This window comes from Dendropsophus ebraccatus, chromosome 1 (assembly GCF_027789765.1).
Source record: "Dendropsophus ebraccatus isolate aDenEbr1 chromosome 1, aDenEbr1.pat, whole genome shotgun sequence".
Classification (NCBI taxonomy): Eukaryota; Metazoa; Chordata; class Amphibia; order Anura; family Hylidae; genus Dendropsophus; species Dendropsophus ebraccatus.
This window is the reverse complement of record NC_091454.1, coordinates 76686666-76705697: the sequence shown is the minus strand read 5'-3', so window position 1 is coordinate 76705697 and position 19032 is coordinate 76686666. Positions and strand designations below refer to the sequence as shown.

Below are 19032 nucleotides of genomic sequence, written 5' to 3'. Positions count from 1 at the left end.
TCCTAGAGAGCATCATACACAGGGAGCAGAATGTCCTGCAGCCTGTGTGGCCCCTGATGGCAGCCATTAGCTGCAGCCAGAGGGATCACTGACAGAGCTGCCAGTGCTCAGAACACACACACCTGGTCCTGCCTGGCACCCTGCCTCCCCAGCTCCCCCACAGACATAGCTGAGTTTTCTAACCTGCTAGAGCTGCTGCACTATGACAGGCAGCTATTCAGCTAACCCTGTGTCCCCCCCAGCTCAGGTGCAGATGATGAAGTCCTCCCCTCAGTCCTCCTCAGTAACGGCACCTGGAACTCTGACTCCACCCCCCGTAACTGTACGGCAGAGAAGAGGGGACTTGCGTACATACACTTGGGGGAGGAGACAGTGCTGTGGTGGCCTGTGCTTCCTGGAACAGCAGACGAAATTAGCAATTAACCCCTGCGGTGCCCGCCCAACAGTGCCAGTATTGCAGCAGGAGCCGGCCGAGACACAGGACAGGACCCGGCTTTAGTACAGTCTCTCCCTTGGTTAGCAAGTGTCAGGACAAAAGTCCTGAACGGCTAACCGGGGAGAGTGGAGACATTCAGCCCCCCTCTCTCCCTCTCACCATAAAAAAATAAAATAAAACAATCCGCCCTTTCCATGCAGTCCTCACACCAGGTCCCACAAGCAGAGCACACACCACCCGCTCTGAGATGCTGTGCCGGAGGCGGGGCTCCACTCTGAGACGCGCTGTGAGAGTGAGGCCGCCTGGAGCGGCCATCCTGCGGTGCTGTGAAGTTCAACACTGGCCGTTCTGTCTTCTTCCTGGCCCAGTGACTCCATTTCCCTACAAGGGAGGAAGTTGCCGGGCCAGAAGAAGCAGGAGACCGGCCCACGGAGGCCATCGGCCCTTCTGGCATTTGCCAGAAATGCCCTATGGCCAGTCCGGCCCTGAATGTGTATAATGTGTTAGGTGGACAGTGGCCACTTGATCTGTTAAGGCTCTGTCAATGATAGCAGTTTATGGGAAACTTTCTAATACTGTTTAACACATCTAATGGGACGTGCTATCTATAATTGTGTACCAGCTTTATTCGTAATACTGACCAGTAATATCCTGCTATTTCGTACAATATGTCACCAATATATAATATACTATATTCTTCCTTATTATGCTCATTGTACTATAGTTATCCTTCTCTGTAATAGAGCTTTCTTGTTTTACGTACTTTAAAAAGGAATACGAAGTCATCTATACAACAACAGAATGGATGAGTCACGGTAGCTTTGCTGAGACAGTACAGTGTGTCAGCAGCAAGGAATCTATGACAACTTTGCTCCTAAAAAGTCAGTGTATGTCTGAGAAGAGATTGGATGTGGCATTAATTATGGTGCATACTATATGATTGAGGGGGCATGGAGCACTAGTTAGTCAGTTTAACATAACCTTATAATTCTGGAAATGAGAACATGGATCAGATAAAGATCACGGATCACGGATAGAACTACAGATGCTATGGGATAAATCTGCAGCCTAACAACCGCTTCATTACAAACAGTGAACACTTATATTTTTAGTTACGTCCCCAATGCCAAGTTTTCTTCTTTCCATTGTATAAGACAATAATAATAAAATCTTAAATCATTTCTAAGAAAAGAATCAAACTCTGTAACTTGTCTCACTGGCCGGCCATATCAGGTCTGTGTAACCAATAATTTAGAAAATAATCTGATAGTAGGATTGTTCTTTTGTTGTAGAACTAGAAGCATGGCCCATGCTGGATAATTAGATTGAGGCACTAAAGATGAATTATGTCATGATATACTTTGTTTATGCCTTATGTATACCTATTGTAATTGAAGGCATGCATGCGTTGTATGCCTATTTCCCCTTTGATACTGATGTCCTAATGCAACTTACATTTCCCATGATGCCTCTGGCTTTGAAGAACTAGAGGGGATAGAGTTTCACTACTGCACTTGCTCTGAATCCTATGTAAGTACAGCAAAGTAAAATATAAAAAATTCTGTTCCCTAACATACTATAGACTAGCGAGTACAGTATGCCGCTCCAGACTTGTTTTCTTGTGATGAGAGTGCGATGCCCTGGCCCCTGGGGGCCACTTCCGCAGTGCTGGTGTTATGAGCGGGCAATGACCGGGGCAGCTGCAGGGGTTATACTTGTCACGGTATAGGCCTGAGGGCGGCACAGCTGTAGGGCCGGTCTGTGGAATCTGCGGGTGATGATGGGCATGCGATTCTTCGCTGCACTTAGTCAGGGCACCAGTTAGTGGACACCAATGCCAAGGTTCAGTAACAGCGGTTTTATTATAGATGAGGTAACTAGTAGCAACAGTTCTGTCCGGACGCAACCGGGTATATAGCAGGCTTTGACAAATAAAGCAGGAGTGGTGCTGCATAGGCTGTGAGAATACGTGCCGGATGATGGGAGTAGGAGTATGAGAGAAATAGCGTTGCTGGGTGGATTAGCTTGAGAATAATACTTGCTGTGAATCCTTGTAGCGATGAGGAGAGATAACGGAATGACACCCAGATGAGAGAGAAGAATCCGGTTACTTGAGCAGGCAGATACAGCCGAAGACTTGAACACAGCAGAGCACTCGATCCACACTTCTAGTGGTGAAGTGGGAGCTGCAAAGAAGAAGTCCAACTCCTCTGAGGTAGGAGAGAGACGACACACACCCTCCTTGCTTGGGAGCAGGGGGAAGACTAACTTGTTAGGAGGAAGTGGGAGGTCACATGGTTGCTCCTGGCCAGAGCTAGTCGGCCATTGGAGGAACCATGGTTACAGGGCACTGGCACGGTCACGTGATCAACAGCCTTGCATACCACTGTACACTGTAATAATACACAGGAATACATGAGAATACATATGAGAATGCACATTACCAGAGAATACTAGGGGAAAACCAGCAGCAGTTGCAGTGCAAACACTTACCAGAACAGGCATGGACACAGCAATAGAAATGGCCATAATAGGAGTAGTAGTCCTTGAGTTCTGGGACACTGCAGTAGCAGCAGGGGGAGAAGATGATGGGAGTAGCAGCAGGGGGAGAAGATGATGGAGGTAGCAGCAGGGGTAGAAGATGATGGGGGTAGCAGCAGTGGGAGAAGATGATGGGGGTAGCAGCAGGGGGAGAAGATGATGAAGGGTAGCAGCAGGGGGAGAAGATGATGAGGGTGGCAGCAGGGGGAGATGATGATGGGGGTGGCAACAGGGGGAGAAGATGATGGGGGTGGCAGCAGGGGGAGAAGATGATGGGGTGGCAGCAGGGGGAGAAGATGATAGGGGGTGGCAGCAGGAGGAGAAGATGATGGGGGTGGCAGCAGGAGGAGAAGATGATGGGGGTGGCAGCAGGGGGAGAAGATGATGGGGGTGGCAGCAGGGGGAGAAGATGATGGGGGTAGAAGCAGGGGGAGAAGATGATAAAGGGTAGCAGCAGGGGGAGAAGATGGGGCGGCATGGAGAGCAGCTAAGGGGCAAGGGGTACAGCCGGGCGGCAGGGGGTATAGTCGGGCGGCAGGGAGCCAGGGTGAGCTTCCGGCAGAGAGAGCCTGTCACGCAGGCCGGAAGCTCACAGTGCAGCCCCGCGGTGCCCAAACTTCTCTGCTTGGCGGCGCGCATGATGTGACGTCATCACACCGCCAGGAGAGAAGTACGGGCACCGCAAAGACGGCAAGGAGAGAGGGGGCGGTGCCGCGGTTGACTCCGACGACAGCGCGCATCAGCAGAACATCACTCGCGGGCCCATTGGGCCCCTAAAGTGATGTGCTGCTGGCGCTGCTATGTAAGATCTCAATGTGGGTGGCGTGGGCCCCCCCGGAGCCTTGGGCCCCGGGCGGCCGCCCAAACCGCCCACATTATAATCCGCCACTGCACTGCATAGTGTTAGTAGTTATAGTCTAAGAAAGAAAAGTCTCTGAGTTCTCCTTACACGGATGTCTCTAACCACTTCACAGCTTGTCTGTCCCGTACAGGGAACCTGGCAGAGCAAGGCCCTGGCTAAGTACAGCAGGGATGCCTGGTCTGTGTGTGTCCTACTCCTCTGAGAATCAGAAGGAAACTAAACTACTGACTGATGCTACACTTCCTCTCCCAATGCGACTACTTCCTATAGGGTGTGTAAGAGTACCTGTGGTGGAGAAGAGAGTGAACAAAGAAAGGAGAATAGAGATAGGTAGAGAAGAAAGGAGTATCTCCCAATGGTTGGCACACAATCACATAACAAAAACAATAACCCTATAATGACTACAGCTGTGCAATACATACAAGGTTATACATAGAACACTGACATCTGGTGGCGAAACTCATATTCAACCTTATTACCACCTTAAGTTTGAGTACTAGTCTTTTGCGACAGGTGCCAGATACGGAACACCTGTGGTGGGACACCACATTAACAGTTGAACACCTGACCACAGGTTGTTTATACTGTTGCAGCTCAGCCCCATACACTTAACCTGTGGACACTTTTTTGGAAAGCATCCATGTTTTTTCTAATCATGCATAACCAATTTTATGGCTTTAATAGTGTTTACTTATCAGGAAGGGGCTAGATTTTTCCATAGGGATCTCACTGACAGGCATAAATGTTTTGTTTCTCATCCACTATCTTACCTGTGTCATCACTTTTACTTCTTGTTTTATTACTTCTAGGTTTCTAACCTCTGCATACAATTCTCAAGACTCTTCTAAGGAAAAGTAGTTGCAGTCTGTGTCAAATATTTGTGATGAAATGCAGAGGAAATGAGTACACTATGCCCTAAAGTCTCTGGCTGATAAGCTATGATGAGAGTTGTGATGCCAAGAGTTGAAAACTATTGAAATTTATAATTTCAAGGACTAGTAATAAACTAACACAATGCTGTATATAAATGATATTTTTTTTATTATTCTTCTGTGTTTTTATTCAAGGTTTATATGTGTTTTCTCTATATAATCGCTTTACTAAATATTCTGTGAACTACTTTTCTTAGAGAGGACAAGCTTTCTGGAATACTATTTTTGCTACAATTAGGGATGAGCGAGAATTTGCAAGATTTGCTTTGCAAATTCTCTAAACACAGCGGCCACAATAGCGTGTGCACATGTTAGCTTAAAGAGCTGTCTTTTGGGGGGGGGGGGGGAGAAAGGGATTATCCATAATCCTTTGCACCCGTCCAATCACCTGCAAGCCCCACTGTGATGTCAGCAAACCCCCCTCACTCTCTATATAGGGTGATTGGCCTTCTGGAGGCGGCCAGTCGGCTGTGTATAGTGTAGAGTAGGCTGCAGCAGGAAGTTAGAGAAGGGAGATAAATACAGAGAGATAGGGACAGAGAGGAGAGAAGGGAGGATTGTGGGTGGTTTTCTGTTTGAACAGTGAAGCCATTGTCCAGTATACCAAGTCACTGGATGTACATTATAGGAAGTCACAGTGAACACAGTGTGCATCTTAATAACTCATTGGGTGCTCATTTACCAATGTCCACTGTTTATGCCGCTGATCCTCCAATGTCCACTACTGTCCATGGCAGAAACTGAATGATTGACAGGCTGATTTTTTTAAAATGACATTTTCCAACTTTTGACACTGTCACAGCAACAGCTGTAATAGTCCCACTATTGGAGCTACTATATAGCTACAATAAAGAAGCGAATTTCCGAGTGATCCCTAGCTACAATGTTTGGCGTTTGTTCGAGGTGTGTGTGCAACCTGCTCACACACTGCCTTATCCTATGAAAAGAAGGTTCCATGAAAGCACACCTGTTTTGCTTAGTATACAAAACATAATACCCAGTTTGTAGACCAAATATAATGGTAGGCTAGTTTATTGGTCAAGATGTTGCTCCTATTGCATCTCTGTTAAGGTTCTGTGGCAAGGTGTTGTCAGTTTCAGAAACAAATTCCGGTCCTCTTTTCTGTGCTTCGCTGCTTTACCGGTCCTGGTGGCTGCAATGTATTAGTGTCCTGTTAGCTAACAGGCCGCTCAGATGCAGCTGCCGCCGGTAAGCTGTGGAGCACAGGAGAGAAGACTGGGAGTGGGGAGAGGTAAGGTGTCAGAGGTTTGGGAAAGGGCTGCATGAACATCGCTAACGATATCCATGCAGCCCTTGCTTCCTGATTATCAGGCTGTGTAATAGGTCCAGTAAACGAGCTGTGATGTTTACTAAAATGATCGGGCTGTAGTCAGCCCATGTAATAGGATCCTAACTTGAGTACATTTTGTGATATGTGACTTTGAGAACATTTTGGGGCGTTTGGACTATTTTAAAGGGGGGGATCATATGTCCATAAAACATTTAAGCAGTTTGTGAATTTGGTAATGTTGGTTCAGCTGTGGCCCAGAAATGGAACATACATGTGTATAACACACACCCTTGGGATGTGCTGTCCATATCCAGATTGGGTTAGGGTTTCAGATCAAGATTTCTAACTAGTTTGAGCTTCACAGACCTACATGAGTTTAAGATCCACCTACTGTAAGTTATATCATTATCAGCATATTACACACTGTAACGACACCCAGTCAAGAAATCCTGTATTTTTTTCAGTATTTCTTTTTTTTGTTCAGTGTAGCTAGCAAGGATTTTTCTAATTTGTGCTAGAAAAAAACCTGCAGCCATTCCTCCATGTCATTTCTGTCTGGAATAAGTGAAATAATTAAAGAGCAGAAAGCTTCATTTGCATTCATTTGGTTACACAGTTTTCACATTCAGCAAATCAAGAACTTTTGTACTTAATTTAGAGAAGTACTAGTCATCAATAATTCACATTTGTTTCATCTAACAGGAAACTCTGGGAAATAAATTAGCTGAAGAATTCTTTCTAGTCTAGTTCATTTCACTCACAGAAGAGGAAGGAACATTTGTTTGCTTGGGAGAAGAATCTCTTTTTACTCATGGGCAGGTTTACTAAAGACTAGAAATCAGCGAGTAGTAGTCGATCGAGTAGGTATTTGATTGAATACTACACTGTACGAAATACTTGTTCGATCGAGCATCCTCATGTGACCCCCAGAATACAAGAACTTGGCATTTCCTGCACGTCATCAGATGCCCTCTTGAAGGTAGTCAGGGAGAGAGACTGAAGCAGGGACAGTGAGGATTTAGCTGAATATAGGCAGGCAAGACCCCAAAAGCCCTTTTTAGGGCTACAATTATACACAGCATAGCATATATCTTGTGATTCCCTGTGAATAGGCCGGCTAACAGTACATCAGCCTATTCTTACAGAAAGGCAAGCAGCTGCTGCTCACTGAGACGAATAGGCTGCAGTGTATTCACTTTCTCCTTCACTGTATGTGTTGCAGGTAGTTAAGTGGATAGATACTGGAGTAGGGACAGTGAGGATTTTAGAAGATTGTAGACAGGAGAGACCATAAAAGCCCTTATCAGGGCTACTACACAGCACAGACAACATATAGCCGCTTCCTCCATTAAGAGTGCATAGACTGTCTAGCAGCAAATCAGCAGTGTTGGACTGCGGTATCTGGGGCCCACCAATGAAGTGAAAAACAACTTGTCAGTCAGTGTTTGTGCAGGTTCTGAAGCTGGGGGCCCACCGGAGGATCCTCTGGTGGGCCAGTCCGATACTGCTCATCAGATTAGCAGTTACACAGCTTATAATTATCTTGCATAGACTTGTGTCAGACTATTTTATCCCAGTAAAACACCAGTCACCGGTCACCATATATTCTCATTGGAGTGTATTGTTGAGAGCCTGTGATAATGGCGTAATACTGTGACTTGGGCGTGTTAGAAGCCCCCAGGCATGCTTCCCCTGCTGTCCCAGTTGCATACCAGAGTTGCATCAATTTCTGAGGTGTCATGGTGGAAACCTAAATTTGACCAATTGGAGATCACCAAGTCACAAGCATTTTTTCCCCATAGACTTTTCAAGATTGGGCCGATTATCGCCCGGTTGAATAGAGAAAACGATCAGCCGATGATCGTGTCATCGGCTGATTGTTTATTTAGGGCCAGACCTAAAATCATCGTCCCCCACCGCCCATCGCTACAGTGGAATAGCGGTGCGGAGTGGGCGACCGACGATTTGAGAAGCAGCAGCATACATTACCTGGCAGGGCTTCTCCTCTGCTCTGTCTTCCTCCCCGGGTCCTGCGGCACAGCATCAGCAGCTCCGGAGCGGCCTGACTGAGCAGTCAGACCGCTCAGCCAATCACAGGCCAGGACTGCCGCGGCCAGTGATTGGCTGAGCGGTCTGACAGCTCAGTCAGGCCGCTCCAGAGCTGCTGATGCTGTGCCGCGGGACCCGGGGAAGAAGACGGAGAGGAGGAGAAGTCCTGCCAGGTAATGGTGCAAGGGCTGCAAGGACATCGGTAACGATGTTCCTGCAGCCCTTCCTCAACGTGATTGGGCTGTGGAATAGGCCCAGTAAACGAGTGCCGATCTAGCAGATCGGCGCTCGTTTACATAGTTGATTGGGCCCCCATCGGCCCGTGAAATAGGACCCTTAGGGCTCCATGGCTGCAGACCTGTAACTATGGATAGCACTATGGAAGTGTATCCATAGTTGTCTGTAATGCACAGACCTATTCCTGGAAGAATAGTGATCTGTGCTGCAATTGCAGGTCCGTACATGGATCATGGCCCAGTAAAAAATACAGTTGTGTGAACGGAGGTTATTCAAATGAATGAGTCTGCTGCCCCTTCACTCTCTTGATCTGTTCATCCCAAAGGTCGGACCTCCATGATCACACATTGATGACTATCAAACAGTTTAAAGGGCTTATCCAAGATTAAAAAAAGACAGCTACTTTCTTGAAAAAACAGCACCACCCCTGTCCCCAGGTTGTGTATGATATTACAATTCACTTACTTCAAGACAACTGTGCTGCAAAACCCACACCCAAACTGAGAACAAGAGTGATGCTGTTTCTGGAAGAAAGCAGCCATGTTTTTGTAATCCTGAACACCTTTAAGTAAAAGAAACAAAAATATTTGAACAGTACTTAAAAATATTTTTAACAGTACTTCCTTCCTGTGTTTAGATTTTATTTTTCAAAAAGACTAAACACAGGAAGTCCCGTGTTTCCCAGGTCATCTGCACGCTCACAAAGACTTTCTGTACAGGTCAGATTTTATGTGTTTAGTTTTTTTTCCCAAATAGCGCAAGACTAAAAATCTGTCTTCAGGAGACTGGACCTGGATTTCTGGTAAGTTATATCACATCTGCTGTTGGTTTAGTTATAACAACAGGAACACTTTAAGACTATTTCAAAAGTGTCTCACTTTATCAAAGATATGGTCCATAAGAAAGTAACCTCTGTTCTAATACACAGCGCCTTCAGTTGCTTCCTACAACTTTTCTTAAACATGCTTTGCTGAGTGGTAGGGTGCATTATCTTGCTAAATGAAGCCACTGCAATTCGGGAAAACCATAACATGAAGCATGAACTTGATCTGCAACAGTGGCCCAGATTTACTGTTGTGTTTTTTTCCCCTATGTCTTGAATTTATTAGTCATGTGTCATATAAAAATTGTGGTGCAACAATAAAAAGAAGTGCAACAAACACACCAGCTTTTTATTGTTACAAAAATGTTAATTCCCCCTACTTTACTATTCTGTTTTGTTTTTGTGACCACTTGGTGATTGGTGAAAAAAAAATACAGGTAAACTGTCATTTTTGTCATTTTTTAAAAACACAGTTTGTGCGGTTGTGTGAGTTTTTTTCTTTCAGTGTCACAAATGGGTAAAATTTTGGCATAGCAAAAAAAAAAAAAAAACAGACCCAAGTTTTTCCAGAAAAACATTGCGCCGAGCACCACATTACCTTTGCCAATTTTTCTTGTTCCCATAGTGTATCCTGATGCCATGTGAATGATTAGACCAGGCCGTCATCATCTTCAACTAGTTTGTGGCCCAGGGAACTATGCCCACAGTTGGCACCTTCCTTGGTGGACAGGGGTTGGTATTTACACTCTGACTGGTCTGCAGCTCCACTGCCCCATATAGGCATACTGTGAGCTATGTGTACTTCTGACACCTTGCTATCATAGACAGCATTAACTGTTTCAGATATTTTTGGTATAGTAGCTCTTCTATGGGACTGAACCAGATAGTTTAAGGGTCTATTTACACAGAAAGATTATCTGACAGATTATCTGCCAAAGATTTGAAGCCAAAGCCAGGAATGGATTTGAAAAGAGGAGAAATCTCAGGCTTTCCTTTATGACATGATCTCTGTTTATAGTCTGTTCCTGGCGTTGGCTTCAAATATTTTATTATTATTATTATTAAATAATCTGTCAAATAATCTTTCTGTGTAAATGCACCCTAAGCTTTTCACACCCATCACTAAGCACCCATTTACTGATTATCCTTTCTGGCACTATTTTAGTAGGTGACAACCACTCCATATTGTGAAAATTGCTGAGATTCTACACTTTTAGTAGCTTCTAACACATCAACTTAAAGAACTGCCTATAGATAAGCAATGTTATTCACTTCACCTGTCAATGCCTTTAATGTTATTGCTGTTTAATAGATATGGGCAGCAAAGCCATCATATATCATCAATAGGACAGATTGCAATATTCCAAAGTGACACTCCATGTAGTATGAATAATGGTTACTTTCCTGGGCTTGTCTTATTAAGAGCTTGTATGAATATGTGAGGTCAAATGTATTTTCTGCAATTGCGCCCTCAGTGATTATGTTTGATAACCTTATTTTGAGATAAAAACTAAAGAGGCAAATAGGTTTAATAAATACCCCTGAACAGGGCACCAGTCTTGTAACCTTATATTTGACAGTGCTTCAATAATATTAATTTGGAAGACCACTGTACGAAAACACCCCGTATTTCTTTTTACTTTGTGTGTGTGCTAAAGTCTTTCCAATTCTGATACCATTTCACCATCAGTTAACCATTTCTGACCTGGCAGAGTTTCACCTATCGTGCTTATACAGTTTGATGCGAGAACATCCCGCCCTTTATTGTTCCTTTATTTTATTCTTCTTCTTTCCCTTATGCAGGTTCTGCCTGCCGCACTTACCTGTTTATTAATAAGGTTTCTTGCTCATCCACTGGGTTTAGTCCCTCATAAAATATAGATGAATGCATATGTCAGAATTTTCATTTTGTCCTCATTTCTGAGCGTTAGTATGAAATACCACAGTTGAGCTCACTGCATAAGTATTGAATTTATTTAGATCAATATTTTGTACAATTTAATACATCATTAATAAATTATCTTTTGGCCATTCCAGTAGATTACAGTTTTATTTTAACCATTTACAGCTTGAGGTGCATGCAAAACATCGCTCTGCAAAGTGATGCACGGACCTGAAGCAGGGACAAAATTTAAAGAACAAATTATGTACAAAAAGACAACAGTACATCCTTACTGGAGAGGGAACACACAACAGCGTCAATGTATCATTGTCATCTACAGTATATCACAACGTTTTTGTTAATGGCGTCTAAACATGAAACACATTAGGGATATGAATAAGCAAAGTAGTAAGCATTTACTGACCAGCAGGAAGACATAATACAAAGCCTAATGGGACAGAAGTGCAGGCTGTCTCTTTGTATGGATTGCCATAGATTATTGGGTTGTATGACAGAAGAAAAAACACTAGGCTTATTTTAAGGCTCATTCTCGAGGCAGTGCTGTACCTTAACCACTCCCATTTTAGACAGTGTTATCTAATCTGGGCAAATACTGTAACCCGCTTGCAAACAGCACATTTTATTAACAATATAGATGGAACTGGGCAATGTAGGTCGGCACTTTCCAATGTTGTATCGGTTGCATCACATGGCAAAGTTATATTGGTTAAGTCACCAATCTGTCAAATTCCTATTTGCTCATAAGTTGCCATGTAGTCCAGATCCCTTCGACAGAAACTTAGCAGAAGATGTTCAGCAAGAGATAGCTCTGACTAGGTATTAACATTTGTTGTCTACAAACATAAAGGCAGAGATTGTTTATTCAAGGGTGTATGGAAGTTCTTATTTTAAAGGAAATCTCTATATTTTGCTCAAAACTGCACACATGGACAGATAAGACAGCCACTGTGTCACTTGAGCTGGGTAGAAAAACATGATTTTATAACTGGGCAAATGGCCTTTAGACCAGTATCATTTGTTTTATTTCCCTATCATCTATCTGTCCACGCCTGCAGCACTAAGCATGATATAGAACTGAAAGATTCCCTTTAAGATGCCATTCTCTATACTCCATATTATATTCCACTGAAGGGGTGCATTTATTAAAAAGTAGAAATGAGCGAGCTTCACATATTCTCAGGTTCATGGAAACCAAAACTCTTGACATTTGACGACGAGTGGCTGAAGAAGTTGGCTGCAGCCCTAGGGAGTTCTGGAAAACATGGATACAACCTATGGCTGGGTTCACACTAGGTATATTTCAGTCAATATTGTGGTCCTCATATTGCAACCAAAACCAGGAGTGGATTGAAAACACAGAAAGGATCTGTTCACACAAAGTTGAAATTGAGTGGATGGCCGCCATATAATGGCAAATATTTGCTGTTATTTTAAAACAACGGCTGTTATATTAAAATAATGGCAGTTGTATAATATGTTTTTATATATATTATTGTTATAATATGGCGGCCATCCACTCAATTTCACCATTGTGTGAACAGATCCTTTCTGTGTTTTTAATCCACTCCTGGTTTTGGTTGCAATATGAGGACCACAATACTGACTGAAATATACGTAGTGTGAACATAGCCTATGGCTGTATCCATGTTTTTTTAAGCAGTCTTAGGGCTGCATCCAACTTCTTCAGCCACAGGTAATCCAATGTGGAGAATTCATGTTCGGATGAACCTGGATGTACTTGAAGTTTGCTCATCTCTATTAATAACCATTAACTAGGAAAAATATTAAATAATTATCCAGGATTACATGAGGAATTGCTGCATTAGGTACTTAAAGTAGACCTGTTAGCTGAAAAATGTGTGTTATAACTACATGACTGAATAGAGTTAGTCAATATGATTCTAGACACACCTTTTTTTTATTTTTTATTTCAATAGTCTTCCATTGGCAAGATAAAAGCCTTTTTGCAAGCCTATTGTGCAAATGAAGCTTAAATGCCCAAGTGGTGTTTCCCAGCACAGCAAGAGCCAGGTAAGTTCACCCATGTACTCTTTATCACTACCCTATGGCCAGTTCGCACCAGCTTCCTCCATTTGAATGGCAGCCACTAAATAAAAAGGACATGTGCTGGACTTGCCTGGGCGCCTGGGCTCTTGCCATCCTGGGGAATGCCTTCTGGGCACATAAACCTAATTTTCATAACAACAAAAGGACTTATACCTTGACAATGAAGAGGACTATTTGCTGACAGATCCACTTTAATCTTGCAGAACAGGAAAAGCTTAGTGGAGGTAAAAAAAAAATAATAATAAAATAAACGAAGCTATTTATTACGGTGCACAGTTGTATTTCCAACATAGACCTGATTTCTAACCCCCAAGTTATTCAGTTATGGAATCATTCCTTATGCCCCCAGGGGTTCAGCCTAAAGATGTTCCCAATTAAAGATTTTGTACATTACTTCACAAAGTGCACTGAGTGGCACGCACATGAATAAAGCTATATTGTTGTATGCAGCACCTGGAAAACAAATTGCACTTAAAATGTTAACATTTTGCATAATATTTGAGCCACATGCAACCACGAGCTGATGTCCAGGTCTAAATGGATCACAAAAGTGGATGAAGTGACAGTACCATACAGTATAATAGAAAGATAGTTCATTCAGATTCCAGCCCTCTCCGGAGTGGATACATACTGAATTTATCAAATAAGCTGAGGCATGAGTAGGGTAACAAAAGGAAGAGGAAACACTTGTGCCTATACATATACACTGAAATGACATTTTATAGTATTATTCACAGTATGTCTGAACTAATGCAATACCACTTCCTTTATTCAAAATAAAAGATATCTCTATATAATCTGGAGTAGAAAACCTAACAGTGATGGGGTTCAGCTTGTAAAAAAGGTCACATCATTCAAGTGACACTGGTAATTTATTTATTTACTGACCAGGGTGGCAAGGATTTGAACAATGATAGTTACTTAATATTTGGCTCTCTGAATATGTACATATATACATATGTATGTATATACACACAAATATCTATATATATATAGATATTCTACAAACATAAAGATATATCTATATATAAAGACACACAGTAGACTTAATCAGACCAAGAGACATTGTTTAAATAACTATAAATAATTTATAGACAATTTACATACAGAATGAAGGTGCCATAGAACTAGAGAACAGCATAGTAGCTTGCGTGTCTTGGGGCTAGCTTAGATTCCTCTTACCATAAACAGTGAGTTGTCTTTCCTTGTGAAGAGATTAAAGGGGTAGTGCGGCGCTAAGAATTATTCACAAAATAACACACATTACAAAGTTATACAACTTTGTAATGTATGTTATGTATGTGAATGGCCCCCTTCCCGTGTTCCCCGCCCCCCGCCCGTGTACCCAGGAGTTTAGTGCATTATACATACCTGATTCGTGTCGACTGACCCTGTCTGTAATCGTGTCAAAGACGTCATCTTCGGGAGGCCGGCCAACCCGCTCCTGCCTTCCCTCATGCCGGCCCCCCTCTGCCGCGTCATCAGCTGCTCAGCCGCGATTGGCTGAGCATAACTGTGGTCAGCCAATCGCGGCTGAGCACAGTTATGAAGTGGCAGAGGGGGGCCGGCATGAGGGACGGCAGAAGCGGGTTGGCCGGCCTCCCGAAGATGACGTCTTTGACACGATTACAGACAGGGTCGGTCGACACGAATCAGGTATGTATAATGCACTACACTTCCGGGTCCACGGGCGGGGAACACAAGGAAGGGGGCCATTCACATACATAACATACATTACAAAGTTGTATAACTTTGTAATGTGTGTTATTTTGTGAATAATTTCTTAGCGCCGCACTACCCCTGTAAGCTATTATGCTTGTACTGCTCGCAGCACAAATGGAACCCCCCCACCCCCCGACCCTCCCCAGCCCCACTTCTGCCTTCCTTTAATTTACAAAATGTCCCTTATCGCACACAGTAACAAACAGACATCCAATCATTCTAACTTCAGATAGGCTGGAGTGGAGTAGTTGAACATTAAGTAGTCAAGTTTGTATACTTCGTACAGTTGTGTTTGGTGCTCTGAGCTGATGTTCTGGAAAAATTCGGCTGTCATTTCATCAGTAGTTCTAGTAGATTTCGCAAAAGTGGGAAATTTTAAGTAGTTGCCCACTCCTGCCAGCTGCAAGACATAATTTGAGTCCTCCTCTAAGGTTTCATACTTTCCTATGAGATCATAATGGATATGACATGGGTGACAGAGAGAAAAAACAGTTTGCCAGTGCTCATTAAATGGTTCTTCTTTTTGGGTGTGTGGGTCAATAAGATAAGCAACAAACTCCTCAAACTTTACATCATTGCCATTATGTAGTGCTTCCTGGGTGGCATTTTTACGTTGCCGCCTTACTATCTTAGTTCCGTAGCGCTTATGGAACGAGGTGTTGTATTTTTGAGTGAATTTGTTTCTGTAGGCTGAAACCAGCCTCTCAAATGGTTCCCGGACAACGAGAAACTTCATAAAATTTTTCAAGCGATGGTTTATCTCTGGAATACTGTACTGGTTGAGGGTCTTCAGATTGGATGAAACATGGGCTACATTGGCTGGAATTTCCATCGGGTCACTATATTTACCTCTTCCTGTAAGCACCATCATGACTCTTTTCCAGTTAGTGCATGCCACTTTTGGAACATAGCAATAGATCATTTCATGGTATTCATCTACCACCAAATGTTTCAAGTCATTGGGAGTCAACATACGACGTTTCCTACTTGATACATTATTCGCCCGACAAACGTCTGTAACCTGATCTCGTCTCATTTGGTGCAAAAGGGCATTATTGGAAAGGTCCACCTGTAAAGGAACAAAGAACAAAGTCTATGTTAGAATTCAAGGCATGGCATAGTATTACTATGCTGAATGAATCAGAATCAAGCATGATCGAGTTGTGCTGATCTTTACACTATATGCCTAGGACAGGAAGGAAAAAGGGTGGTGCATGACACAGAAATTTACAGAGGACCAAGGAGACAATCTCTGGGTCCTACACCACCCCTCCTGTTTCTGTGCTAGGTAAAATGCTGTATCAGTTTTCCCTATCACAGAATACGGTATGACATTTATTTAAACAGAATATACAACGTCCATTTATTTAAACAAACTATACAAACTATACAACTTTTTATCAAGTTCCTTTTGTTTCTCATGGCAAGCAATCAGAGATCAGCTTTTATTAAATTCCTTCTCAACTTATAAAGCTGGTTTGGAAGGATCTTTACCAGGGGTAGGGAAAGCTTTGGCTTTCCAGGCATCATGGGAATTGTAGTTTTGCAACAGCTAGAGAGACAAGGTTCCCTACCCCTGGTCTATACAGTTGGCTGCTGGAGGGGTGAAGAGATGGATTCTGTCCAGAGCAACACAGATTAGCTGCAATACCAAGGGGACACACTGAAGCAAAAAAGGATAAAAACCTGTTTTGTTGCCAAAAATATTGCAGATAACATTAAAACTGCAATTAAATGCCAAAAAGTGAATAATAACAATACAACTAACAAGCGCTTTCTCCAGCAGCTATATAGACACTGAACTGAGCAGCAGCCCTCCCCTCCTTATCCCCCTTCACTAGCTTCTGCTATTTAGCACTAGCAGAGTAGCAATGCTCTTAATGCGAAGACTGGAGCCACATACAGATGTGAGTTTTTAATCTCATTATATGGGTGTATGGTGGCCTTTGTCATTTAGCTATTACGCAGGCAAGCAGTGCGGCTCAGACCTGTTCTGTTATTCTTGGTGCAGGTACTATGCTGTAGTTGTCTTGGTCACTATGCTGCCCCTAACTCAGTCTCACAATATGGATCCAGTGGAATATAGTTATTGTGATGGTTAGTGATGATTCAAGTGAACTTGATTAAAAATATGTATGAACCTTTTTTCTGGAAAATTTTTACTTATATTAATAGATTTCTGTTTGTACTTGTGGAACAATTAATTTTCTCAGATTTAGATCACTACTCTCCTATTTACTAGATGATGGACATCTACTACATGTAGTACATGTAAATGATAAGCCACTAACTGAATACCTAATTGTTTACGGGATCTGCAGGACAATAGCACGGCAAGTCTGTGGCAATCTTCTTTTGACAATCATATTGCAATAAAAGTGATGCCTTCTGCCCATAATCCAGAATTACAGATTCCCCTTGTGAAAACCTTGATAAAATGTATTCAGTTGCAGACTTCGTAATTCAACTTGCAGACGGTAAAGCAGGCTATAAATCTAGAAAAACACACACTGCATTCCCTATGAATAACTTTCATTCAGCTCCTGGGTGGGAACCTTCTTTACAAGGAATGCTTGTTACATATATCAGAACACTGCCAGGTTACCTATGGACAAAGAGGCACACTTACACTCAAGGACACACTAGGTTGCATCTTCTGTCATGTCAACAGTTACGCCAAAATATAGGAAGGATCTGTCGGCACTTAAGTACTTTTCAATGTTTTTAACATGTATGGTGCTAAAATCATAAACATGAAATCCTCCCCAAACTGCATGAAGGACACCACACATTTTTATGTTACTGATCTGCAACCTGTCTCACATAAAAAGTGACATGATGCTTCCATGGCATGGATTGTATTGATCTGAATATTTTAAAAAAATCACTATAATAAAGGATGCCAACATACATATAAAAATACACATGCAAAATCAGTAAAAATTACTGATGTTCATATATATATATATATATATATATATATATATATATAATTTTTTATTTATTTATTTATTTATTTATTTATTTTTCTTTTGCTATTTACCCCGCAGGACTAGAATACTTAAAGACTGTTCCACGACATTGCTAAACCATCCTCACAAACATGACTCATGCTCTAAACCCTTTGGGGCACATTTATCAAAGGTACTTCCCTTGTGTATGCTGCGGAAAAGACACAGATTCTGGTGTACCCCAGCTGTACCCCCTGCTTGCCCGATAGGTGCGGGGGGGGGGGGGGGGATTTCCTGGCTAGGCGGGGAGGAGGTGTCATCTCTTCCCATGCCTACATAATTATGGTTTATGCCAGCAAGCAGACTTAAACCATGGCAAAATCTACACCTGGGCAAGTCCTGTGACAGGCACATGTCCCACCAGCTTTACTAAGAGCCATGCACCATCATGCAGTCCAGAAAAATGGCTAATGAGAAAATCTGCAATTAACACTTGCATTACAGAGTGACTGATGCTTCTTCAATGCATTGTGAAGGAAATCCATGGTTGATATTTCCGGTTACTTGGTTTCTTACAAAACTGAAGGTGATATTTGAAAGGTAAATTTAGCTGTCATCAATTTATATACATCCAGTACTTGATACATTAGACCTGCCTAAAAAGAGACACAGGGGTTTAGACCTTAGAGGACATAGGAAGGCTGATACATGACTAGCTGCATTTATTATTAGGGGACATATTGGGCTAAGGCTGTGTTCAGTCTGGATATATCACAGTATATCACATATCACAGTAAAAGGCTATGTTCCCACTTCGGGAACATATTGGAGGAAGGCAGCTGCCTTGTTATATAGACTACAGTTAATAATGATCAAGATCGCCTGTTCCCATAAGCCTAATGGTGTTGTTTGAACCATAATTCTCAATAACCCGTTTAGAAATAAATCATACATAATTGATCTGGGGAAGTATACACAAGATAACCAGGTGTCATTTTCACCCCCGCTACGTATGTAAATGATTATGTCCTACACTTCATATACTGTGACAATATTTTTGTCTTACTCGCCGATAGTAACTTTACTAAGGCGGGTGACTTGTTGAGTAAATTAGAATTTTGTTAGGTTGTTAGGTTGAATCAAGGACATCTGAAAGGATGAGATACTACAATGCGTATTCAAAGGACCCTTAAGCACTTTGGGCATGTTACTGGGAAA

General features: G+C 42.6%; 1 protein-coding gene across 3 annotated transcripts in view; it reads right to left on the bottom strand.

The window, feature by feature from the left end:
• Nucleotides 1-15024: 15024 nt before the first annotated feature.
• The window catches only part of CHST11 (carbohydrate sulfotransferase 11), a 138941-nt gene continuing 134933 nt past the window's right edge, over nt 15025-19032 (bottom strand). For all 3 annotated transcript variants that reach the window (XM_069955632.1, XM_069955633.1, XM_069955634.1), the window contains exon 3: nt 15025-15932. In XM_069955632.1, coding sequence (XP_069811733.1) covers nt 15078-15932 — 855 coding nt within the window. In that variant the 3' untranslated portion in view covers nt 15025-15077. The remainder of the gene's footprint in view (nt 15933-19032) is intronic.